At 52.5% G+C, this 21,433-nt stretch overlaps 1 protein-coding gene across 1 annotated transcript; it reads left to right on the top strand.

Moving 5' to 3' along the window:
- Nucleotides 1-18,647: 18,647 nt before the first annotated feature.
- On the top strand, nt 18,648-19,371 carry Smagp (small cell adhesion glycoprotein). The gene is made up of 2 exons (XM_051160362.1): nt 18,648-18,761; nt 19,174-19,371. The coding sequence occupies exons 1-2, from the start codon at nt 18,686-18,688 to the stop codon at nt 19,350-19,352; spliced, it is 255 nt and encodes an 84-aa protein (XP_051016319.1). The 5' UTR covers nt 18,648-18,685; the 3' UTR covers nt 19,353-19,371.
- The last annotated feature ends 2,062 nt before the right edge of the window (nt 19,372-21,433 follow it).

Raw genomic sequence — 21,433 nt, 5'->3', positions numbered from 1 at the left:
GGCTGTCAGTCATCCAGGGTGGGCAGCTGTGGGGCTGTCAGTCAGTCATCCAGAGTGAGCAGCTGTGGAGCTGTCAGTCATCCAGGGTGGGCAGCTGTGGGTCTGTCAGTCAGTCATCCAGAGTGAGCAGCTGTGGGGCTGTCAGTCATCCAGGGTGAGCAGCTGTGGGGCTGTCAGTCATCCAGGGTGAGCAGCTGTGGGGCTGTCAGTCAGTCATCCAGGGTGAGCAGCTGTGGGTCTGTCAGTCAGTCATCCAGGGTGAGCAGCTGTGGGGCTGTCAGTCAGTCGTCCAGGGTGAGGAGCTGTGGGGCTACGTACTGCATTGGTTGCTCTGACGTGCAGATTTTTTCAGAACCTGGTGCAGTGAGACCATGGTGGACAGAGATTAGTGAGTTGCCCTCGGCTGAGTGCAGAGGCCATGTCTTGCCATCTGTCCTCAGCATGGCTTTGCCTCCAGCCTGGGCCATAGGAGACCCTGGAAGCCCCAGCAGAGCAGGACAGAAAGCTTTCCCGCACCGTTTGCTGGGGAGTGAGGTGCAGGCCTGGATAGCTGTAATTGCGTGTGGGGTTAGCCCAGGGTTTTGAGCAGGTGAACTGTGACCACTTCTCATTTCTCTTTTAAAAAGGCCTCTCCGAGAGGAGAACACATCAGCTCCCTGGTGGAAACCGTGCCACGCATAGTCAAGGTTCTGGGTTTGATCCCCAGCGCAGGAAAAGAAAGATCCAAAGTTACTATACTTAGTATTGTTTTTGAAACAGTAGTCCAGGCTAGCCTCTCAAGCAATTTCAGTGTTATTTTATGTGTGTGGGTGTTTTGCCTACATGTCTGTCTGTGTACCACATGTGTGCCTGCTGTCCAAAAAGGCCAGAAGATGGTGCCGGGTCCTCGGGAGCTGGAGTTACAGATGGTCGTGAGCTGCCATGTGCTAATAACTGTGTCTCTTTCCCAAAGGAGGGGTTTGCAGTGTGGTTGTCCTCAGATGATTACATTTCAGTTTAAGTTTTTAAAAATCTTTATTTAACATACATTGATGTTCTGTCTGCATGTTAGTGTGGGGGAGTCAGAGCTCCTGAGCTGGAGCTACACACGGTTGTGAGCTGCCATGTGGTTGCTGAGAATTGTCCCAGGTCCTTTGGGAGAATAGCCAGTGCTCTTAACCACGGAATCATGTCTCCAGCCCTCTCAAACTTTATTAGTACTAATCTGCAAAGAGCACAGAGGAGAGCCTACCCGACACTTCAGGCTTGGGGGTATGGGGTCAGAATCTAAGCATGTTATGACTCTGGGAACATATGAGGCACAGAAGACCTTCCATGGTGAGACTAGGGAGGCTGACCTTCTCTCACTGGCAAAACTGTTGCCTTCGCAATTCCAGGGCCCTCAGACTCACATCCATTCGGATCCAGAAGCCAACACCAGCACAGCACCCAAGCCTCACGAAGAGGTAAGGAGGCCTGGGTGGAGCTCAGTGGAGCTCACCGATCATGCGTGCAGCCTTTGTTTCACCCCTGTCAGCTGAACAGAGCAGCACCCACACACCTGCTGACTCAGTACCTGGGGTGAACCCCCCCTCGGCCACATACATAGCTATTGTCAATGCCGGGGTTACAAGCAACCCATGCCACCTGCCCAGCGATCGTGTGGGTTCTCCTCAGCCTGCTTATATTTGCTCTAAAGAGTGATGCAATCCAGAACATACAGAAACATTCTTACACTTGCTCACACCACAGTGCAGCCCAGTACCTCAGAATGTGAGCCAGAGTGGGGATGTGAGTGGAGTCATGAGGAATGGAACAGCTCAGCGTTCTCCCGGTGAATGGCACCCATTCCTTAGGAGAACAGCTGCTGCAGTTGATGGGCAGGTTCCTCTGCACATCGTACCACAGGGGCTGTGCGCCCAGAACCCACAGCTCCTCCCTGGGGCAACCCCGGCAGCCAGTGCCACCACGCCACCCTCAGCAGAAGCCATAGTTGGTTTTTTTACCCCTGCTGAGTAGGTCAGCATGTAACACAGCCATTTTTCCCTCCTAGGTGTTTACAAATGAAAATACAGAACTCTGAAGAGAAACTGCCAAGACCCTAACCTCATCTGCCCAGGGTCAAAGGTTCAAGCCACACCCACGCCACATTGTCAGGCAGTGTTGCTGGAGTCTGCAGCAGCCTGAGGGAGGAGGGCATCACCCAAGGCTTGAGCATTCATAGAACCAGGGCTTCGGTAATGCTAAGAAAAGCATCTGCAGGCACGTTTACACATTCGCAGAGGAGGACACGCGTCTGTCCACTCAACTGGCAAAGATTACTAAATAAAGTGTGATTTTGATTAGGTGTGGAGTCTTGCCCTGAACACCGTTTTGCACTTAGACCTGACCCCAGGCACCAGCATCCTGCCGGCGTGCTTCCTAAGTGCTTCTCCGTCCTGGGCATGCCTACACAGGCTCGTACTGTGGGGGAGGGCTGGCCTTCAGAGCTGTGTGCATCAGGGTCTGAGCTAGACAGGAGCAGCTATGAAACCCAGGAGTGGGAGGTGCAGACATGGACCGTGGTGGCGATGACATTAAGTGTGGGGTCAGAAGTCCTAGGCCAAGCCTTGTCATTTGCTCTCGGAGCTAACTTGTGAAAGCACGGTGGCCCTCGAGTCCATTCACATGTTCCCTTGCCTGTCATTCCATCCTCCCATCCCCACCTCCGCCACACACACACACACACACACACACATGCACACACGCACCTTTGGTCTTTGGAAGCAGGGTCTCAGGTGGCCCAGGTTGGCTCCAATCCTTGGTCCTCCTGCCTCCGCCTCCACGTGCTAAGATTACAAGTGTGTGCTGCCATGCCCAACCTACCTTTGCTCTTCGTACCATTAGCCAGTCATTGCTAAGCATGGAATGAGACCTATTGTGTGCTAAGTGACAGCACCAGGTGCTGGAGAAACATGAGGGGAGAAGATCACTAGGACAGCCGTGATGATGCAGAGCGTGTCGCCATGTTGACGATGGCCATGGTGCACACTGGTGAGAAACTATCCAAGGTCAAGCTTGAAAGACTACAGAAGGAAGTGGGTAGCCTGGACCCTCTGGTCGCAGGCAAGAAATGGACAAAATGAAGCCGGGGGGGGGGGGGGATCTGCTGCCCCAGCCCCAGCCTGGGGACCTCGCACTCTCCAGGCTCACGTACACTGGAGAAACAACCTGGCTCGTCCCTTTTGCACACTGTGCTCATCCTAGAGCAGGGAAGTGGGAGTGGCGACTGCCACCGCTAGGGCAAGGGCGACATGACAAGGCAGCACCGTAGCTTTTACTGTTATGACGATTGTTTACGGGTGTGTACAGGGGTGGAGGCTTATCCAACTGTATAGTGCTTTATGGACGGTTTATTGTACGTCATTATGCCCTGGGCTATAAACACTAACTCTAGGGGGCCCACAGTCCCCTAACACAGGACACAAACCTACCAGGTATCGGTAGGTTTCCGGTAGGCGTGTCTATACAGGAGCTGGGGTTTTGTGTTTATATGTGGGAGTGGGTTTTCCCACTTTGTGCCTAGTGCACACACAGCCTAGCAAAGGGAGAGGCTGGTAACTGAGGTACCTTTTCATCAGCCAGGGAAGAACTTCCTTAATCGACGCCGTCTCTCAACCCTTCCATACACAGAGGATTGAGTGCAGCGTTGTGCCCGTCTGTCTGCACCAGACGCCCCCTCAGGGTGGGTGGGCGGGTGGGTGGGCAGCCCATCCTTGTCCTGCGATGAGCCTGTGGATGGACACAGTGGCCACCAGGACAAGCAAGCAAGCATTCACCTTTGATGGGGAGTCCTTGAAGAGTCAGAGCCACAACGGGGCGCAGTTTCCTGGACCCCAACCCTTAGGAGTCATTCTGAAGTCAAGCCCTGCGCTTCTTGTTTTAAAAGATTGTCCTTTACAGGCTCTCTGTACAGTCTCCTGGGCCCAGGTGCTTCCTGAGCGAGAGATTTTCAAACCCCGACTGCCCACTTTTACCAGCTCTCCCAGAAAGCCTCTCCTCCTGGGGCTCCCACAATCACTGCTTCCAGGTGCAACTAGGGGGTCCTGGAGAGGAGGACGCTCCTCCATGCTCACCATCTGGCACAGGCCCTGGGGCTGCACCTGTAGCTCCCCTGGTAGAGCTCTTGTCTAGCATGCCTGAAGGCCTGGACCTGATCCCCAGCCACATGAACCCGTCATGGCGGCACACACCTGCAAGACCAAGACCAGTCCCCGGGGGGAGAAAGCAGGAGGACGTGCAAGGCTTCATCCTTGGCTGTGTAGAAAGTTTTGAGGCCCCTATGGGATACATGAGACCCTGTCTTTAAAAACAAACAGGCATCTTGGGCGGTGATGCAGCTCAGTGTTTAAGGGTACTTGGTACTAAGCCTGAGGACCTGAGCTTTATCCCAGAGCCCACATGATGGAAGGAGAGAAGCTCCCTACAGTTGTGTTCTGACTTCATATGTGTGTTATGGCATATGTGCGAGAGAGCAAGCAAGTGCATGTGAGCGCGCGCACACGCGCGCGCACACACACACACACACACACACATACACACACAGAAGCTGAGATCAAGCCTTCTGCTTACAGGGCTTTTGCTGCTGTCTTGTTCTCTTCTCCCCCGGGGGGGGGGGGCGGGGGCGGTTAGGCCACAGCCAACTTGAGACTTCCCGTCTGAAGGAGGGAGAAATCAGTGACAGCTACCACGGCGCAGCTGCAGTTGTGAACGTGGCATTTGTTGGCATGTGGCTCTACTGACGTTTCCAAGGAGGCAGGGGAAAGGGCTTTGCTAGGGCAGTCCGTCACAGCTGGGTACCAAACTATCCCAACATTGTCCGGGAAAAGGAAAGGGCGCAGAGGGCTGCCGTGCACCCCAGCAGCAGCAGCACAGTAAAGCCAAGACAGTGAGGTGAAGGTAAGGATCACTGGTCTCCTGTCCACCCTGGAACTCTGTTGACAAAAGGATGGCGATAGCTCCAGCTTCTGGGGCCTACGCTCACTTTGGAGAACCCTGGAGGTCCACATGAGGCCTCACCGCTGCCCAAGCCTCACCTCACCTCACCTGCCCCTGCCTCCCAAGTGCTGGGATTAAAGGTGTGCGCCACCACGACCGGCTCGCCCTTATGCTTTTTAATGTATTTAAATGCCTATGGGAAAATCATACTTCAGCAAGCCTTTGAAAAATATTTATTATGAGCTATAAAGAGAACCACTGCCTTGAGAAACCAAAAAGAAAAATATTATGTGTGCGCGCGGGTGTGTGTGTGTGTGTGTGTGTGTGTGTGTGTGTGTGTGTGTGTGTGTGTGCGCGCGCGCGCGCAAGCACATGCACACGGAGATTAAAGGACAGCTTGTGGAGTTTGTTCCGTCCTTCCACCTTTATGTGGCTTCCACAGGTTGAAAACACCTGTAAGGCTTACAAGTGTCTTTACCAGCTGAGCCCTCCCATCAGCCCCGGCAAACAATTTTTATGTGTGCCTGCATGTTCCCGTGGAGACCAGAAGAGGGCGTCGGATCCCCAGGGACTGAATTACAGGTGCATGCTGAGCAGGTGGATCCAATTACGTATGGATGCTGGAAACTGAAGTCTGAGTCTTTCTCCAGCTACCCTCGCCTTCCAAGCAAATTAAGGTTATATTTTAAAAGGGAAAAGACTTTATGAAAACCAGGTGTGGGCCGGGCATGGTAGCCCACGCCTTTAATCCCAGCAGTTGGGAGGCAGAGGCTGGTGGATCTCTGTAAATTTGAGACCAGCCTGGCCTACAAATCACCTTGAGTCCCGGACAGCCAGGGCTGTTGAAAAAACAAACAATACAAAACAAAAAGCCAGGTGTGGTTGGTCAGGTCCGACCTGACCCTTAGTGGGTAGCCAAGTTAGCACAGGCCAGTGTTTACTGAGCACATATTATGTGCCAGGCGAGGTTCTAGCTAACGCATTCCAGCCCCACTGTGGCACCGGGCGTTCACACAGCTTTGTCCCAGACAGAAAATCAAGAGAAAGTTGTGTTAGCTTACACAGCGGGCCAACTTCGGAGCCTGTGCTCTATAGCATTACACTCTCTTAGTCACCGAGTCCTCTAATTTGGGAGCGTTTCCTGCCACTGCCGTGAGTCAAGCAGCAGCTCACGAGTATTTAAATCAAGGCGCTTGCCACGGGACAGGATCAGGGTTGTGAAACAGCTTTATAGGAACCGCCACCACTCTCGGTCCCCTTTTTAGGGATGAGGAAACCGGCTGTTGAGGTGTGCAGGAATTTGCGCACAGCCACCAAGCTGGCAGGCAGCGGCACTGGGACTTTTAATCCGGACCAGACCACGGCCACACCTCCTCCCCTTCCACGCTCCAGTGCCCCAAGTGAAGGTCGCGCGCGGAAGGTCCAGGCGGCCCCGGGAGGTGCTCGCTGAGCCACCCCGCGGTCCGGTGCGCGGACACCGGGGGACCCCCGCCGCGAGGGCCCGCGCGTGACTGCGCTCCTGTGGGACGCGCCCGTCGCCCGCGGGCGGTGCCGACTCCCGCGGAGCCCGGCACTAGGGAGGAGCCGCGGCTCTGGACAGTGGCCTTTCCTCCCGGGGGAACCTGCGGAGGGCGGCCCCGCGCTCCTTCCTGTCCCACCCACCGCGGCTCGGGCTCCGCGGCCGCTCGGCGCGGGGTCCCGGGCGCGGCCTGGGCGACTCTCGGCCGCTCCCACCCCGGCGAGTTCAAAAGGACGCGCGGCGCCCGGCCTGGCCCCGCCGCCCGTCGGACTGGAAAGGTGAGCGCGCAGCCCCGGAGGCCTCGGCCGCCGCCACCGCGCCTGGAACCGGACCCCGGGCGGGAAGCGCGCGGCTGCGGGGACCCCCCCCTCCCTCCCGACGGCCGGGAGGGCGCAGGCCCGGGGCGCGCGGGGTCCCCGGGGAGCGGGGCGGACCCAGCCCTGGAAGCCCAGGTAACGCAGGTGGCCTGGCTGGTCCCCGGATCGCGCCTGGGCGGAACCCGGCGGGCTGCTCAGTTGCCAACCCTTGGCCAACTTTCCCAGGCCTAGGGGAAAGAGTCGCCAACTGAGACAGGTCCCTGGTACACCTGGGCCCGGATCTGCTCTTGGGGAGCGATTTGCTCTGGATTAGATTGTCGGGGAGAGCCAAAAGGAAGAGTGAGGAGGACACATCCAGCCTGAAGGGAAACCAGGCGCCAAAGGCTCTCTGGGATCTCCAGGCGGTGCGACCTCAGCAGCCGGCCCACCTCATCCCTTTCTGTCCTTTCCCACAGATCTGACCCTACGAGATACTGTGTCCTCAGCAAGGATGGACAGCCTACCGGCTACACCTCCTCCTCCTTCTCCTGCAGGTAGGCGATGGGATACACGGAGTAGACGAACAACTGTTCAATAATCAATATCTCCCTCCCCACCGGTGAACCAACCGGTCTTGAATTCCGGGAGGCCTCAATGTAGACTGGAAGACCCTCCTCCCTCCGGTCTCAGCCTCACACAGGAAAAGGCCCCGGGAGGAAGTAGGATCCAACCAGAGCGAGCGCTTTAGTGCTGTCTTATCCTCAAGGCTGGACCTGGCCAGTTCCGGGCACAGACCATAACCTGGGCTTCTTAGGCTCTTTTAAGCCCAAAGGAGCCAGTTTTACATTCACCCCGGGAGTTAAGGGTGGAAAAAGAATCTTCTAAAGATCACCGGTGGACTCGGGATATGGCCTGAACGGTAGAATGCTTGCCAGGCCTGGGCCGGGTCCCAAGCGTGGAGTGAGCCCTGCAAGATGAAACCTTTTTTTTAATGAAACCTATTTTGATGGCCTGTGCCTGCGGTTCCTTCTCCCTGCAACTGGAGAGGTAGAGGCAGAAGGACCAGAACTAAAAGGTTATATCCTCAGCTCCATAGTGAATTTAAGTACAGCCTGGCCTACATAGGACCCTCCCAAAAGAGGCGCTTGGAGTGTGTTTAAAAAAATGCTAGCTGCAGCGCCGACAAAAGAGGGCCTACCTTTTAATCCACTGCTCCCCACCCGGCAGGTGTGCCCGGCAGGGATCTTAGGTGGTGTGAATTGAGTCTTGCCTTTCATCTCCTAATCAGGCTGGGGCTGGCACACAGACAGATTATTTGCATATTGATTGGTTTCACCTTGTGCTAGCCAAGGTGTGGGAGGACCAAACCCTTGAGCTCTGGTAGTCTTTTGTAGTCAGTCTCATTTTTTCAGGAGAACAAATGCTCACTTCCAGTGACGCTGTTTGTGGACCCCGGGGAAGGCAAAAACCAAGGCGAAAGTCCCCAGGGACTAGCGAGGCCCATGACACAAGTTTCTAATTATCTAGTGAGACGAGGTGGACAGAGGACAGGGTGGGCAAAGGCTACCAAGTAGGACTGGAACTCTGCAACAGACTCTCTAGGTGAGGGTCCGTTGCGTATTTCCCCTTTTGTGTCTTAACTATTCCGCTCAGTACAATGCTTCAAGGGTCATCCACATTGTAGCAAGAGTCAGCATTTCCTCTGCTGAAGTCTAAGTCATAGTCTATCGTATGTGTGCACTTTTGTGTAGTGTTTGCTGTTTACTTGGAATTCTCTTGGACATGCATACAGAAGTGGACTTCTTGTTATGTGGCAATTATATATATAATGTGCATATGTGTGTATAATACCGTATGTGTATATACACGTATATAACACGCACACCTATGCAATGCACGGAGGTTCCTCTCCGACACATGTTCCTGGGGGCTCAGTCGGTGTGAGATGGTATCTCATTGAGACTTTGCCTCCCTAATGGCTAGTGATGTCAGCCACATTTTCATGTGCTTGTTGGTCACCTGAGTATCTGGAGACGTGTCTGTTCAAGACTGTGTACACATGTTTGTCCCCCATCTCAGTGGACATATGTGGAGGTCGGGACAACTTTCTGGAGTCCGTACTGGGGTCCAGGAATCTAACTCTGGTTGTCAGCTTGGCAGCAAGTGCCCTGGCCTGCTGAGCCATCTCCACGGCTCCTTGCCCCGCCCCCCTTTTTAAATTCAGTTGATGTCATACTGTTGTTGAGTTCTGTAACCCTGGTTCGGCAAGTGATGTGGGGTGGAATCGTGGGACGTCTCATACGGTTTCCTGCCCACTGGGTCTGAGCAAACATGCATCCAAGCACAAGAGGAGAGAGAGGGACCAGTAATCAGCAGGTTCCCTACAGGATGGGGTGCATGGCACCCCGAATTGTTCTTCTCCACCCTCCTGCCGTGCCTCTTCACAGCCTTCCTCAGCCAGGCTTCCCTAGGGGCCCCCCAAGAGTGCTGGATCACACTGTACCCACCTTTGTTCCTCTGTTTAAAAAGAAAAAATTGAAAATGTATATTTTCAACCTCACCAGATAAGATATTATAGTGTTAACATAATAGTGCCTATAAGCCAGGCACCTTTAATCCCAGCACTCAGGAGGCAGAGGCAGGTGGATATGTGAGTTCAAGGCCAGCCAGAGCTACAAAGAGAGACCCTTTCTTAAAAAACAAAACAAAACAAAAAAAGCTGAGGCAGGATGAAAAAATAAATAAATAAAAACAATGTCTATAATAATGAGTACTTATGGATAAAGGTATTGTAACTAATAATTAATTCACGGGGCTGGAGAGATGGCTCAGAGGTTAAGAGCACTGGCTGCTCTTCCAGAGATCCTGAGTTCAATTCCCAGCAACCACATGGTGGCTCACAACCATCTATAATGAGATTTGGTGCCCTCTTCTGGCCTGCAGATGTACATACAGGCAAAAGGTTGTATACATAATGAATCTTTTTTTTTTTTTAAATAATAATTAATTCACTGTATGGAAATCTTAATATTTGATTTAAAAGCCCATTATCTTGATTTTAAAGTAAGTTTAAGTCATTAAAATAAAATCACCAAAAGATGTTTCCATAGGCCTCTGAGATTATTGTGGACCAAGGTACCAGCCGTGTGTGTCCGTAGCCCTGTTGGCAGTGGGCCACCCCACCAGGTAAAGCCCATCCCTTGCGACCTGGCCTCCTCCCAGGCGGGCCTCCACATGCACTAGACGCTTAGGGCTTTCCACTGGACGTATTTCTCACCACACTGAGCAGGTTTTTATTCTTATTTTATCAAAGCGAAAACTGAGTTTGAGGAAGTTAAGACTTTTTTCAGTGATTAGGGAAACTGCCCAGCTTAAAGGAAAGAAAAAATAAAAACTTCCCGCGGTGCAGCTAAGCAGGGCCTCGTGCCAAGGCCGAGTTACTCCCCAAGCCCGAGTTACTCCCCAAGCCCAAGTTACTCCCCAAGCTGTGTTCTTCCCAATAAGGTCTCCTGCTTCCAAGGCCTCCTTCAGGCAGCCAGCAGGCCATCGGAGCACATGAGCGGCAGCAGAAAGGGACCCAATTTCCAGAGCAGGTTCCCAAGGAAGGGAGGATTGTGGGAGTGGCCCCTGCCTGGGCAGGTCTAGAGCAAATAAGCAGGTTGGCAGCTCTGGGTGGCAGCGGATGTGATGCCTCCTCTCGATAAGAGACCTGGCGTGGCCTGGAGACAAGGAGGCACAAAGAAATCAGCCAGTTATCTGGGTCAACAAAAATAAAGGTGTGTGAGAAGATCTGAAGGGGCCGCGGTGGTTAGGACCTGGGCAGAGCTGTTAAGCTGGGGGCCTGCCTCTGCTCTGGCCACCTACCCACCCACCCTGAAGCACGGGGACGACGACTGACAGGAACTGGGATCACATGCAAAGCCCACACAAGCACTGATACACCCACAGCCCAGATGCCCTCACCCTTTGGGTGCCAGGCTTCCTGGATTTAGATTACTTTGTTGTTGGTGTCTGTGTTTTCATCTTGAAAAATCACAAATAGCCAGTTTGGATGGAGCGTGCCTGTAATGCCAGCACTCCCAAGAGGCCATGGTTTGCAGTATAGATTCAAAAGCAGCTAAGGTCAGCCGGGCATGGTGGCACACGCCTTTAATCCCGGCAGAGGCAGGTGCATCACTGTGAGTTCAAGGCTGGCCTGGTCTACAAAGCGAGTCCAGGACAGCCAAGGCTACACAGAGAAACCGGGTCTCAAAAAAAAAAAAAAAAAAAAAAAAAAAAACCAAAAAAAAAAACAAAACAAAACAGAAGCAGCTAAGGTCGACACAGCACCTAGGGTCAAACCACCAAGGATGGACCTCATGTCCAAACCTTTGAATCTCTTTAAGCCCCCTCCTCATCCTCACTTAGGGATGATCTTAAGCAAATCAAGGTTCTGAGAAGAGAGCTGCTGAGGGCATCCTCCGCCGCCACCTCCCTGTGTCCCGCTGACGGCGGCGCCCACTGTACCCATACTCAGGTCCTCTGCTCTCGTCTGCAGACAACCCCCCCTCTGCTGTGTTAGATCCAATCTCTCCCAGGACACCCTATCAATTGTTTGCTCTTTCTGGGTCATTCCTGAGTCTGTACACATACCTGCTGGCTCTTCTCCATTCTAAAAGCAAAAACAGTCGTCAGCGCCCTCCAGGCTCCAGCAACAGCCCCATCTCTACTCGCCTTCACAGAAAACACTCCATAAGACCAGACTTCGGGCTGTGAGTTTGAGGCCAGCCAGAGGCACGTAGTAAAATGCTGTCTCAAAATAAATAAATAAAATTAAGTTATGGGGTGGATGTAGGGGTGGCTTGCATGCGTACCACCAGATCCCCAGCATTCACAGAAAAAGCCCGAACCAGCAAGCAAAGCAGGCCTGTGAGTCCAGGGCTGGGGGCTGGGGGTGGGGGAGTGGAGATGGGATCCTGGGGCAGGGTAGCCACTCATAAGATCAGGTCAGTGAGACACACTGTCTCAAAAAGATGAGGTGAGAGCTGGGCGCGGTGCCTTGTGCACCTGTACTCCCAGCACTCGGGAGGCGGAGGCAGGTGGATCACTGTGAGTTCAGGACAGTCAGGGCTACACAGAGAAACCTTTGTCTTGAAAAACAAAAAACAACAAAGAGTAATTATATACCTGACATCGACCTTTGGCACACGTGCATGCACAGGTGTACACACACACACACACACACACATATTCTTCCTCCAGTTGCTCTTCCCTTTTTTTTTTTTTTTTTTGATCGTGCCCTAAACCATACCTTTGCTCTCAGCTCTAACTTGTCTTGTGAAGGTCGTTTGTGGGTCCCTTGGTAAATGAAACAAAAGTCCAGGTGCTGATTGATTTGACTGCCTGTGTGTGCTGTGGCAACCTACCAGCCTGGGGTCAGAGCCAGGGCTATCTTCCTAGCCGCCTGTCTTGAGTAGACAATGACTTCTATGGTTTTTTGTTTGTTTTGTTTCGTTGGTTTTTCAAGACAGGGTCTCTCTGTGTAGCCCTGGCTGTCCTGGACTTGCTTTGTAGACCAGGCTGGCCTCGAACTCAGAGATCCACCTGCCTCTGCCTCCCGAGTGCTGGGATTAAAGGCGTGCGCCACCACTCCTGGCAGATTTATTCTTGACTTCTTGGGTATCTGATAGGCAGTCACGCCACAGCCTCCCTCTGCTCCTGAGGAGGAGCTACTTCTCCTGTTACTCAGGCCATAGATTTGTGGCTCCAGCCAACACCCAGCCCCGTGGTTCTTGCCTCAAAGGGGGCCTGACCACTTACCTTGTCACTGGGCCACTGCTAGACCCAGCCAGGAAAAAGCTCTCCGTCCAGTGTTTAGGATGCACCAGCTTCGGCTCTCATTTCACGACTGAGCCACAAAGGGATCCCTTAAAGTCAGCGTTTGAATTATGTGTTACCACATAACAAGCTACTCAAAATTCATCTGCATAAACCAGCAGCTGCGGCTTGGGGTTTTAAAGAGTTTGGCTGAGCGCCTGCTGCGTAAATTCACCTCACATGCGCATGTGCGAGGCCCCAGGCTAGGCGGCCAGCCCTGGGAAACAAATCAACACAGGTTATGATTTCTGACAGTTCCTGTGCTGGTTGCTTCTCCTCACCCCACTCCACTCCTGCACCCCGTCCTCACTCGTGGACCGTCAGTGGAGGAGGAGGTCCACAGTGCCCTCCCTCCCCCAGTGCCGCTGGCTGTCGATGAGCCTGGGAACTTGGTTTACACACACACACACACACACACACACACACGCGCGCGCGCGCGCGCGCCACTGAAGGATGTTTACCGTCACCACTTTTCAGCATCCCAAACTGAAACTCGACCCATTAAGTGTACTGTCTCTGTACCTCTTTAATATGATTACTTTAGGTCATCAATAAATGCAATCATGCCAGGCATGGTGGCGCACGCCTTTAATCCCAGCACTCTGGGAGGCAGAGGCAGGCAGATTGCTGTGAGTTCGAGGCCAGCCTGGTCTGCAAAGCGAGTCCAGGACAGCCAAGGCTACACAGAGAAACCCTGTCTCTAAAAACAAAAACAAAATACAAAAAAACCCCTGCAATCATACAATATTTTTCTTTAAAACAAGTAGGGTCTCAGTGTGCAGCCCTGGTGGCCCTGGACTCCGTGTAGACAGGGCTGGCCCCGGCCTCTGAGGTTGCTCTGCCTCCTGAGGCTGGGAGTAAAATCTGTGTGCTGCCGCAGCTGCCCAATATTTGTCCTTCCCGCGTGACTCATCTGACGGAACAGCGTGTCCTCCAGGTTCACCTGGGTTGTACCACACATCAGAATTTCCTTCCTCCTTTCCTTTATTTTGTTTTGTGTACGTGTGTGCCTTCAGGAGCCAGAGCTACAGCTACAGGTGGCTGGGAAGCCGCCATGTGAGTGCTGGGAACTAAACCCTGGTCCTCTGCTAAAGGAGCCAGTGTCTTGAGGGTTGAGCCTTGCCTCCCTCCCTCCCTCCTTCCTTCCTTCTTTCTTGTTTTATGGTGGAATAAAGCTGCAGGCCTGTGTCTGTTTGCTGTGTTTTGTTTGCCTGATCGCCTGCTGACCAACGGTGAGGTTGCTTCATCCTGACTATTGTGGCTTCCGGTGACATCAGCCGCTCACTTCCTGGAAATACTTGGAAACCAGACTGCGTGCCTGAGCTCTGTTTAAATCAGGAGGCCTATGAGGAACGTGTGTGTGTGTGTGTGTGTGCGCGCGCGCGCGCGTGCTGTCGCACACCTGTGGAGTCAGTCCTCTTGGCCTTTTTCATGCAAGTTCTTGGGATCGAGCTGGTTGTCAGGTTTCTGTCACCGCTCAGCAAGCCATCTCACTGGCCCCTCGGTGGATGTGGAGTCTAGGTAAACTTAGCTGTCTTGGTCCAGCACCTAGCACAGAATATACACTCAGTACTTACTGAACTAACTTTAAAATGTTTATTTATTGAGACAGTATCTCACCGTGTAGCTCTGTTGCCTCCTGAGTTCCGGGATTAAAGACTCCCACCACTACTCCTGGCTTTCGAATTAATATCTTTAGGTTTTGAGACGGAGCTTCCTCTGAGCTCCTGGCAGCTTCCTTGCCTCACCACTCCTGGCTTCACTTTTCCATTTCTGGCATCTGGATCTAAGGAATATGTAATAGCTTCCTCGTACAGTTCCTTCCCTGACTTAGTGTTGCTCGGTAACTTGACCCCAGCTAGGCTGGCCCATGCCTGTGACTGCACCAGCCTCTTAGGACCCCAGCGTGGTCGGGGAGGTCTCAGCTACTGGGTCTGTAAGTGCCTCCGGCTGTCGTTCATCCGACCCTTTTGTGTTTGTGCTTTCTACGCCATTTCCTCTCTCTTCCTGATTTGGATACAAAGTCTCATTATGTAGCCCACACTGGCCTCAAACCATCTCACAGGCCTCCTCCCAGTTGCTGGAATTACTGTCCTGGGTGCCGCCACGCCCAGCTGAGCTTCTCTTCAGCCCACTTCCTCCTCTTGATTCCTGCTGCTCCCTGGCGGGAATGGGGCAGGGGGTTAGAGGGAGGGGTGGGGCAGGGGCTGGGCGGGGGAGGCTAGCCTGTAGGGGCGTCCTCTATTTGGAGACTGGCCTGCCTGGGAATCCTGCCTTCTCGCCCTAGCCTGAGACCACCAAGTTATGCACCACCCACTACATCAAGCCCCACACGCCTTCCTTTTCCAAATATAACACTTTGGAAATTGTCCTTGTAATTTGTCGGCACCCTGAGCAGCACAGAGCCCCCTGTCGCTGCTCAAGGCGCCTTCTAACCTGGGCATCTCCCAAAGGAAGCTTCTTGTGCGTTTTTTGTAAATGACTCAGTCACACTGAGAATGAGAGTGCTTACAGGGAAAACAGGACCGGGCAGTTGAGGAGTGAGGACAGGCACTAGCACCTCTGGGCCTCTATAATTAGGCTCCAGACAAACACAGTGACAGCCTCCTTAGAACTAACTGTTCACCACCACTTGACCTCAGTCCTGGTCTGTCCACTGCCGTCCTCGGGGCTGAGGGGCTGCTCTCTTTACTGCTTTCACATCTTTGGTTTGGTTTTGTTGATTGTTAGAGACTGGCTCTGTCTCTCTAGATGTATATAGACCAGGCTGGCCTTGAACTCACAGGGATCCTCCTGCCTCTGTCTCTCAAAGGTGTGCAGACCTCGTTTTTGCTGGTTCGCTGTCTTGTTGGTGTTTGTTTTTAGAGGCAAGGTTTCTCCATTTAACGCCCTGGCTGTCCTGGCTGTTCCTAGCATGCACACAAAGCCCTGTGTTCTATCCCTAGCGCTACATAAACCCAGCACAGGATGGCCGGGCGTGGTGGCGCAGGCCTTTCATCCCAGCACTTGGGAGGCAGAGGCAGGCGGATCGGTGTGAATTCGAGGCCGGCCTGGTCTACAAAGTGACAGCCTAGGCTACACAGAGAAACCCTGTCACAAAACAAAACAAAACAAAAAGCCTAGCACAGGGTGCACACCTGCACTCACAGTACCCCGTAGTGGAGGCAGGGGTCTCAAAGTCAATTTTTGGCCAGAAAACTTGTTTCAAAACCTTTACAGGGTCCCAGGGCTTGAACTCAGGTCACCGGGCTTGCATAGCAAGTGCCATTTTCTGCGGGTCATCTTGCTGGCCCTCATAATTTAAGTAATGCTATTAGCATAGGATCTCTTACGTCTCTATGCATGTGCACTTCCATGTGTGTGCACTTGCGCCTGTGGGGACTAAAATAAGGTGTTGGATCCCTTGGAGCTGCAGTTACAGGAAGTTGTGAACCACCCACCAACCTGTGCATGTGGCACCACAGCTGAGCTACATCCCAGCTCTTTGGGTGTTCTCACTTTAGTCACACTGTAGCCCTGCAATGTTGACGTAATAAATCACATGAATGGCAAGGTGTGAATGGGCCATCAGGATGGCTGGACATGTACTCTGCCTAATGACCATCTCCTGCACCCCCAGGGGTAGGAGGAGCTTGTGGATCTCTGTGAGTTCAAGGTCAGCCTGGTCCATGTAGTGAGTTCCAGGACTTTGTAGAAAAACCCTGTCTCACCCTCCCACCCCACCTTGCAAAAAAATGAGGAAGGGTGTGGCCTGGCCTTGAGACTGGAAAGCATTCTTGGCGGCTCATCCCTGAAGGGCAGGTGACAAGTTCCTGGTGGCCTCTGAAAACAGGCCCTTCAATGCTCTTGACCCCTCTGTGCCCTGACTCACGCAACTGATGTCACTTCATCTGTGTGCTGTGCTACCATATGAGGCACGGAACAGGAGTCCTGGTCCTTTGACTGCTCTGCTGAGTGAGAATAGCCCTTTCCAGTCCCAGTCCTGGTACCATTCAAATATGGCTTCCACGGAAGCTACCCTGGGCAGAAACGTCTGCTCAGTCCTCTCTGCTGCTCTTCTGATCGAGTGGTGCGCTCAGAACATGTGACCTGTGCTCTGTGGTACGCTGTGCGCTCTGGTCAGTGACTAGCACAGCTCCTGGCAAAGCAAGTGGGAGGCAGCACTAATAGCCTCACTTGTACCATCAGGCTTTCCCCACATCCCTCTGGTGAGTCTCTTGTCCTCTCTCTCTCCCTCCCTCCCTCCCTTTTTCTCTGCCCCAACCCGTGTGTGTGTGTGTGTGTGTGTGTGTGTGTGTGTGTGTGTGTGTGTTTGTTTGAGTGTCTCACAGTGCCATGCTGGCCTAGAATTCATTGTAAACCTCATGCAGTGGACTCCTGAGAGGTGTGATTATAGGTCTGAGCCACTAGGCCAGGCTCAGTAAATTATTTACTGAAGAAAATGGTGGCTCCCCTGGACAACTGGATCCTGCAGTAACCTTTCAAGTTACTTCTTCAAAAAGTTACATCAAAATGCTAATTAAGGGGGGCAGTGGCCTTCAATCCCAGCAGAGGCTGTCTCTGTGTAGCCCTTGGCTATCCTGGACTCTCTTTGTAGACCAGGCTGGCCTTGAACTCAGACCCTCCTGTGTCTGCCTCCCAAGTGCTAAGATTACAGGTGTGTGCCACCACACCTGGCCAGAAAGATTCTCACTAGCACTGGCTGCCCTGAAACTCACAGAGATCTCCCTGCCTCATCCCCTAAACGCTCAGATTAAAGGTGAGTGCCACCTGGCAGTAGCGGGCATTTGTTATCTTGGCCGAGCCGGAAGACTCCTCAGAATGGCAGCTAGCCTGGCATAGGCAACAGAGAACAAGAAGAGAGCCTGTACCAAACAAAGGAAGGCAAGGGTGGCCCCCAGAACTTGTCCCTGACCTCTGAAACGGCACCATGGTATGCATATGCAAAATTCACAAATGCAACTCATACAGACACGCACACTTCACAGGCAAGATTAAAGAGGATGTAGAACACTGAAAAATGGACAAGATACATTATCATATAAACACACACACACACACACACACACACACACACACACACACACACACACACACACACTCAGCATGTGATGTGTTCCTTACAGTGCTATGTGTCCCAACCCTATAAACAAGGCATTATAACCTTCCAGTGAGCATCCGAGGTCCTGACAGAGACTTGGTGATTTAGGGGAGGGGGCATACAGCTGGTAAAGGACAGGTCACATTTGAAAACCAATCAGTCCAGGCTTTGAGACAGGATCTTCCTGTGTAGCCCAGGCTAGCCTGGGATTCCATGTAGCACAGGACGACCTTGAACAATCTCAGCCATGAGTGCTAAGTTTAGATGTGGCAACACCCCTAGCAAAAAAAAAAACTAACCCCCTCTCCTTATTTTTTGAGACAGGGTTTCTCTGTGTAGCCCTGGCTGTCCTGTCACCCACTCTGTAGACTGGGCTGGCCTTGAACCCACAGAGAGCTGCCTGCCTCTGCCTCCTGAACGCCTGCCTATCTTTAACTATTCTACTGGGCGGAATGCTGTCTTCTGTTTGGAGTTACTGTGGACACTAACTGATGAACTTTTGTTTTGTTTTGTTTTTCGAGACAGGGTTTCTCTGTGTAGCCTTGGCCATCCTGGACTCACTTTATAGATCAGGCTGGCCTCGAACTCACAGCGATCCGCCTGCCTCTGCCTCCCGAGTGCTGGGATTAAAGGCGTGCGCCACCATACCCGGCTCTGATGAACTTTTTTATCTTTATTTTATGTAGATGAGTGTTTTGCCTGCATGTGTTTGTGCATTACATGTGTGCCTGATGGCCACAGAGGCTACAAGAGGACATCAGATCCTCTGGTGCTGGATTTAGAGATGGTGATGATGAGCCACCATGTGGGTGCCAGGAATAAAGTCTGGGTCCTTGGGAAGAGCAGCTAGTGCTCCCCAGGGAGCAACTCTCCAGGACTAGGTGGTGAGTGAGGTGACAAGTCAAGGACACAGGAGTCACAGGTTCCTTTTCTCCCTTCTTCAACTTCCCAGAATTGATGACCACGCCAGTGTTTCAGGCCCCTGAGACGCTGTCCCCACAAGCTGAAGAGGCCAGCACAGCACTCATTGCAGGTAATAAAGCCAGTAAACCAATCCCAGGGGCCTCTGGGCTCAGTGTAGGGACAGCCTGGAGCCCAGTGTGACAGCTGAGACTTTCTCCACACATCACATCAGGGACCAACTGGGTCCATTCTGGCTGTCATGCAGATCTGTGAAAAGATGAAGAGGCTTGACCAATCCATGCTAGGCATTGGTACATGCGCTGCTCAGCTGGGGCGGGAGTGGGAGAGGAAGAGCAGAGAACAGAGAGCCTCAGGAGGCTGCATCGAAAGGCCCTTCCTGCTGGCATAAGCTAACTTCCCTCCAGGAGCTGATTGGGGAGGGAGCTACATTTTGTCTGAGGGGGAAGCCCACTAGGACACATGCCCTAACTCAGGTGGCCCCTGGAGGACTGAAACACATCTCCCTTCCTCTCCTTTCCAAGTTGTCATCACCGTGGTGTTCCTCACTCTGCTCTCAGTGGTGACCCTCATCTTCTTTTACCTGTACAAGAACAAAGGCAGCTATGTCACCTACGAGCCTGCAGAAGGCGAGCCTGGCGCCATCGTCCAGATGGAGAGCGACTCAGCCAAGGGCAGGGAGAAAGAAGAGTACTTCATCTGACCTCCAGATTCCACCGACTCTGTAGTCTCTGTAGTTAGGGGACCTCGGAAGCTGCTGAGTGGCCTTGATGTGGGCAAAGCCACTCACCTCCCAGGACATAGCCATCACAGGCATCACTAACTCCTGGATCCAGGGACATGGAGAAAGCTGCTCATGACGCTACAGCCAGGCCAGCGCGGCAAATAAGGTGGGGCCGTGCCTGAGCTGGAAGGCCATGTGAAGGGAGGTCACAGGCTGATCCACTCTGTCCCCTCCCAAGCTGCCCAGTGAGCCTCTGGTGTAGCTGTGGGTCATCTTCCTGGAAGCAGGATGCCACAGGAGGGTCTCAGGCCGGGAGGTGTTACCGCTTTTGTGTGATCTGAGCCCTACCATCCCCCAACAGCCTCAAACTCACAGTTTTTATCCAAATTAAACAGTATGAAAGCCACATTTTCATTTACAAGGACTACATTTTTGTTTATTTTGCTTAACCGTTTTTGTAACATTTTCTCTCACTTATTTAACTCACCTGCATGTGTTAAAGTTGCACAGTTCCCCGAACCATTCAGGAGTTTGAAACAAGGAGGACCTAAGAGGACATGTCCCACACATGAAACACATGAGAAGTGAGTGGGTTTGACCTCAATCCTGGCAAGGCCACAATTCCCAGCTCCCCGTGTATATTCAGAGGGAGCCAGAGAAGCCTAGCCACCTACGGTCCCACCAGTGAAGCTATTCCTCTCCCTCCACCCCCCAGTTAAGACAGGGTGCACACCTTTAATCTCAGCACTTGGGAGGCAGGGGGCAGGTGGATCTCTGTGAGTTTGAGGCCAGCCTGATCTACAAAGTAAGTCCAGGACAGCCAAAGCTACACAGAGAAAACCGGTCTTGAAGAAGGGGCGGGGGGGGGGGGGCAGGGGTTCTCTGTGTACCCTTGGCTGTCCTGGACTCAACTCTGTAGACCAGATCCACCTGCCGCTGCCTCCCGAGTGCTGGTCTTACAGCAGTGTGTGCGCCAGTGCACCTCGACCACAGCATCACTCATGAGAGCACCAGCTGACACCTGGGTGGGAAATAAAAGACGTGCTGGCACATGGAGCCATCAGAACACAAGCTAAGGAAAGAAAGCCTGGAGTGAGGTGTAATGCAACTTCATCACTTTATTCAAATCTTCAAAATAGTCTTTATTCTACATTTTTTAGTATAAAAAATCCACAAGTTAAGTGCACCACAGTGTAGAGACAGACAACGCTGAACTTCCATTAACAGTCGATGGTACAAACATCACATGTACAGAACACGAGCTTTAGATGAACTGAAATACCAGATAAAATAAAATAAAACCCAATCTCAGAAAACAAATCAAAATATCAAGGATCCCTGAAATATTAATCCTAATGAGAGCTCACCGACTCAAGTCATTTCCTAGTGAGGGGGTCGTGTGACCCTATAACCCACCTCGGGGGCTCCTGGGAGCGAGTGGCTGCAGGAGACACTCAGGAAACAACAGCTGGTTTTTGATCTGAAGCTCCCTTAATTTGGCCTCAAAGCCAAGCTTTTGATATGCATCTTTCTTCCCTGCCTGTCACGTCTAAAGAAACTCTTCTGGGACAGTTTGCTCTGAGAGCTGCTGTTTCAGTTCAGGTTCTGCACCACAGCAAGTCTGGGTTCGTGGTGATGCAGAGATGGTTCACAAGGTGGGTCACCTCGCCTGCAGATCTATAAAACCCGAACAAAGGGGTCTGTGCTCGGGGCACACGGGGGCTTCAGAGGATCCTTATGAAAGACAGTTAAAAACTGGCACGTGGGACAGGTGCAAGGCGAGAAGGGGCTGAGTCTGACTGGCTTTCTGTCCTGCACCACTGATTCCATAAGCAGGAGGGGAGGGAGGAGGCAGGCGCTAATGCATTTCACCTAACAAGTAATAGAAATCAAAGACGTAAAGGAGATTAAAGACCAATCAGAATAATTTGGCAACTTTAATTCTTAGGAAGATCAAAGTTCCCTCCAAACCTAATTTAATGTTTTATTACTAGAAGCGAAGACCAGCATGGCACAGTGTTACTGTTGCCTGGGGCTGCGTCACTCACGTTCATTTGACG

Source organism: Acomys russatus, chromosome 17, assembly GCF_903995435.1.
Source record: "Acomys russatus chromosome 17, mAcoRus1.1, whole genome shotgun sequence".
Classification (NCBI taxonomy): Eukaryota; Metazoa; Chordata; class Mammalia; order Rodentia; family Muridae; genus Acomys; species Acomys russatus.
The sequence above is the reverse complement of the archived record's forward strand: the minus strand, read 5'-3'. Positions and strand labels throughout refer to the sequence as shown.

What these genes read in the sequence shown, in the direction of transcription:
- Smagp (XM_051160362.1), top strand. Translation starts at nt 18,686, where the DNA reads ATGACCACGCCAGTGTTTCAGGCCCCTGAGACGCTGTCCCCACAAGCT. An exon ending in CAGCACAGCACTCATTGCAG is followed by an intron (nt 18,762 to 19,173) that starts GTAATAAAGCCA and finishes CTCCTTTCCAAG; the next exon opens with TTGTCATCACCGTGGTGTTC.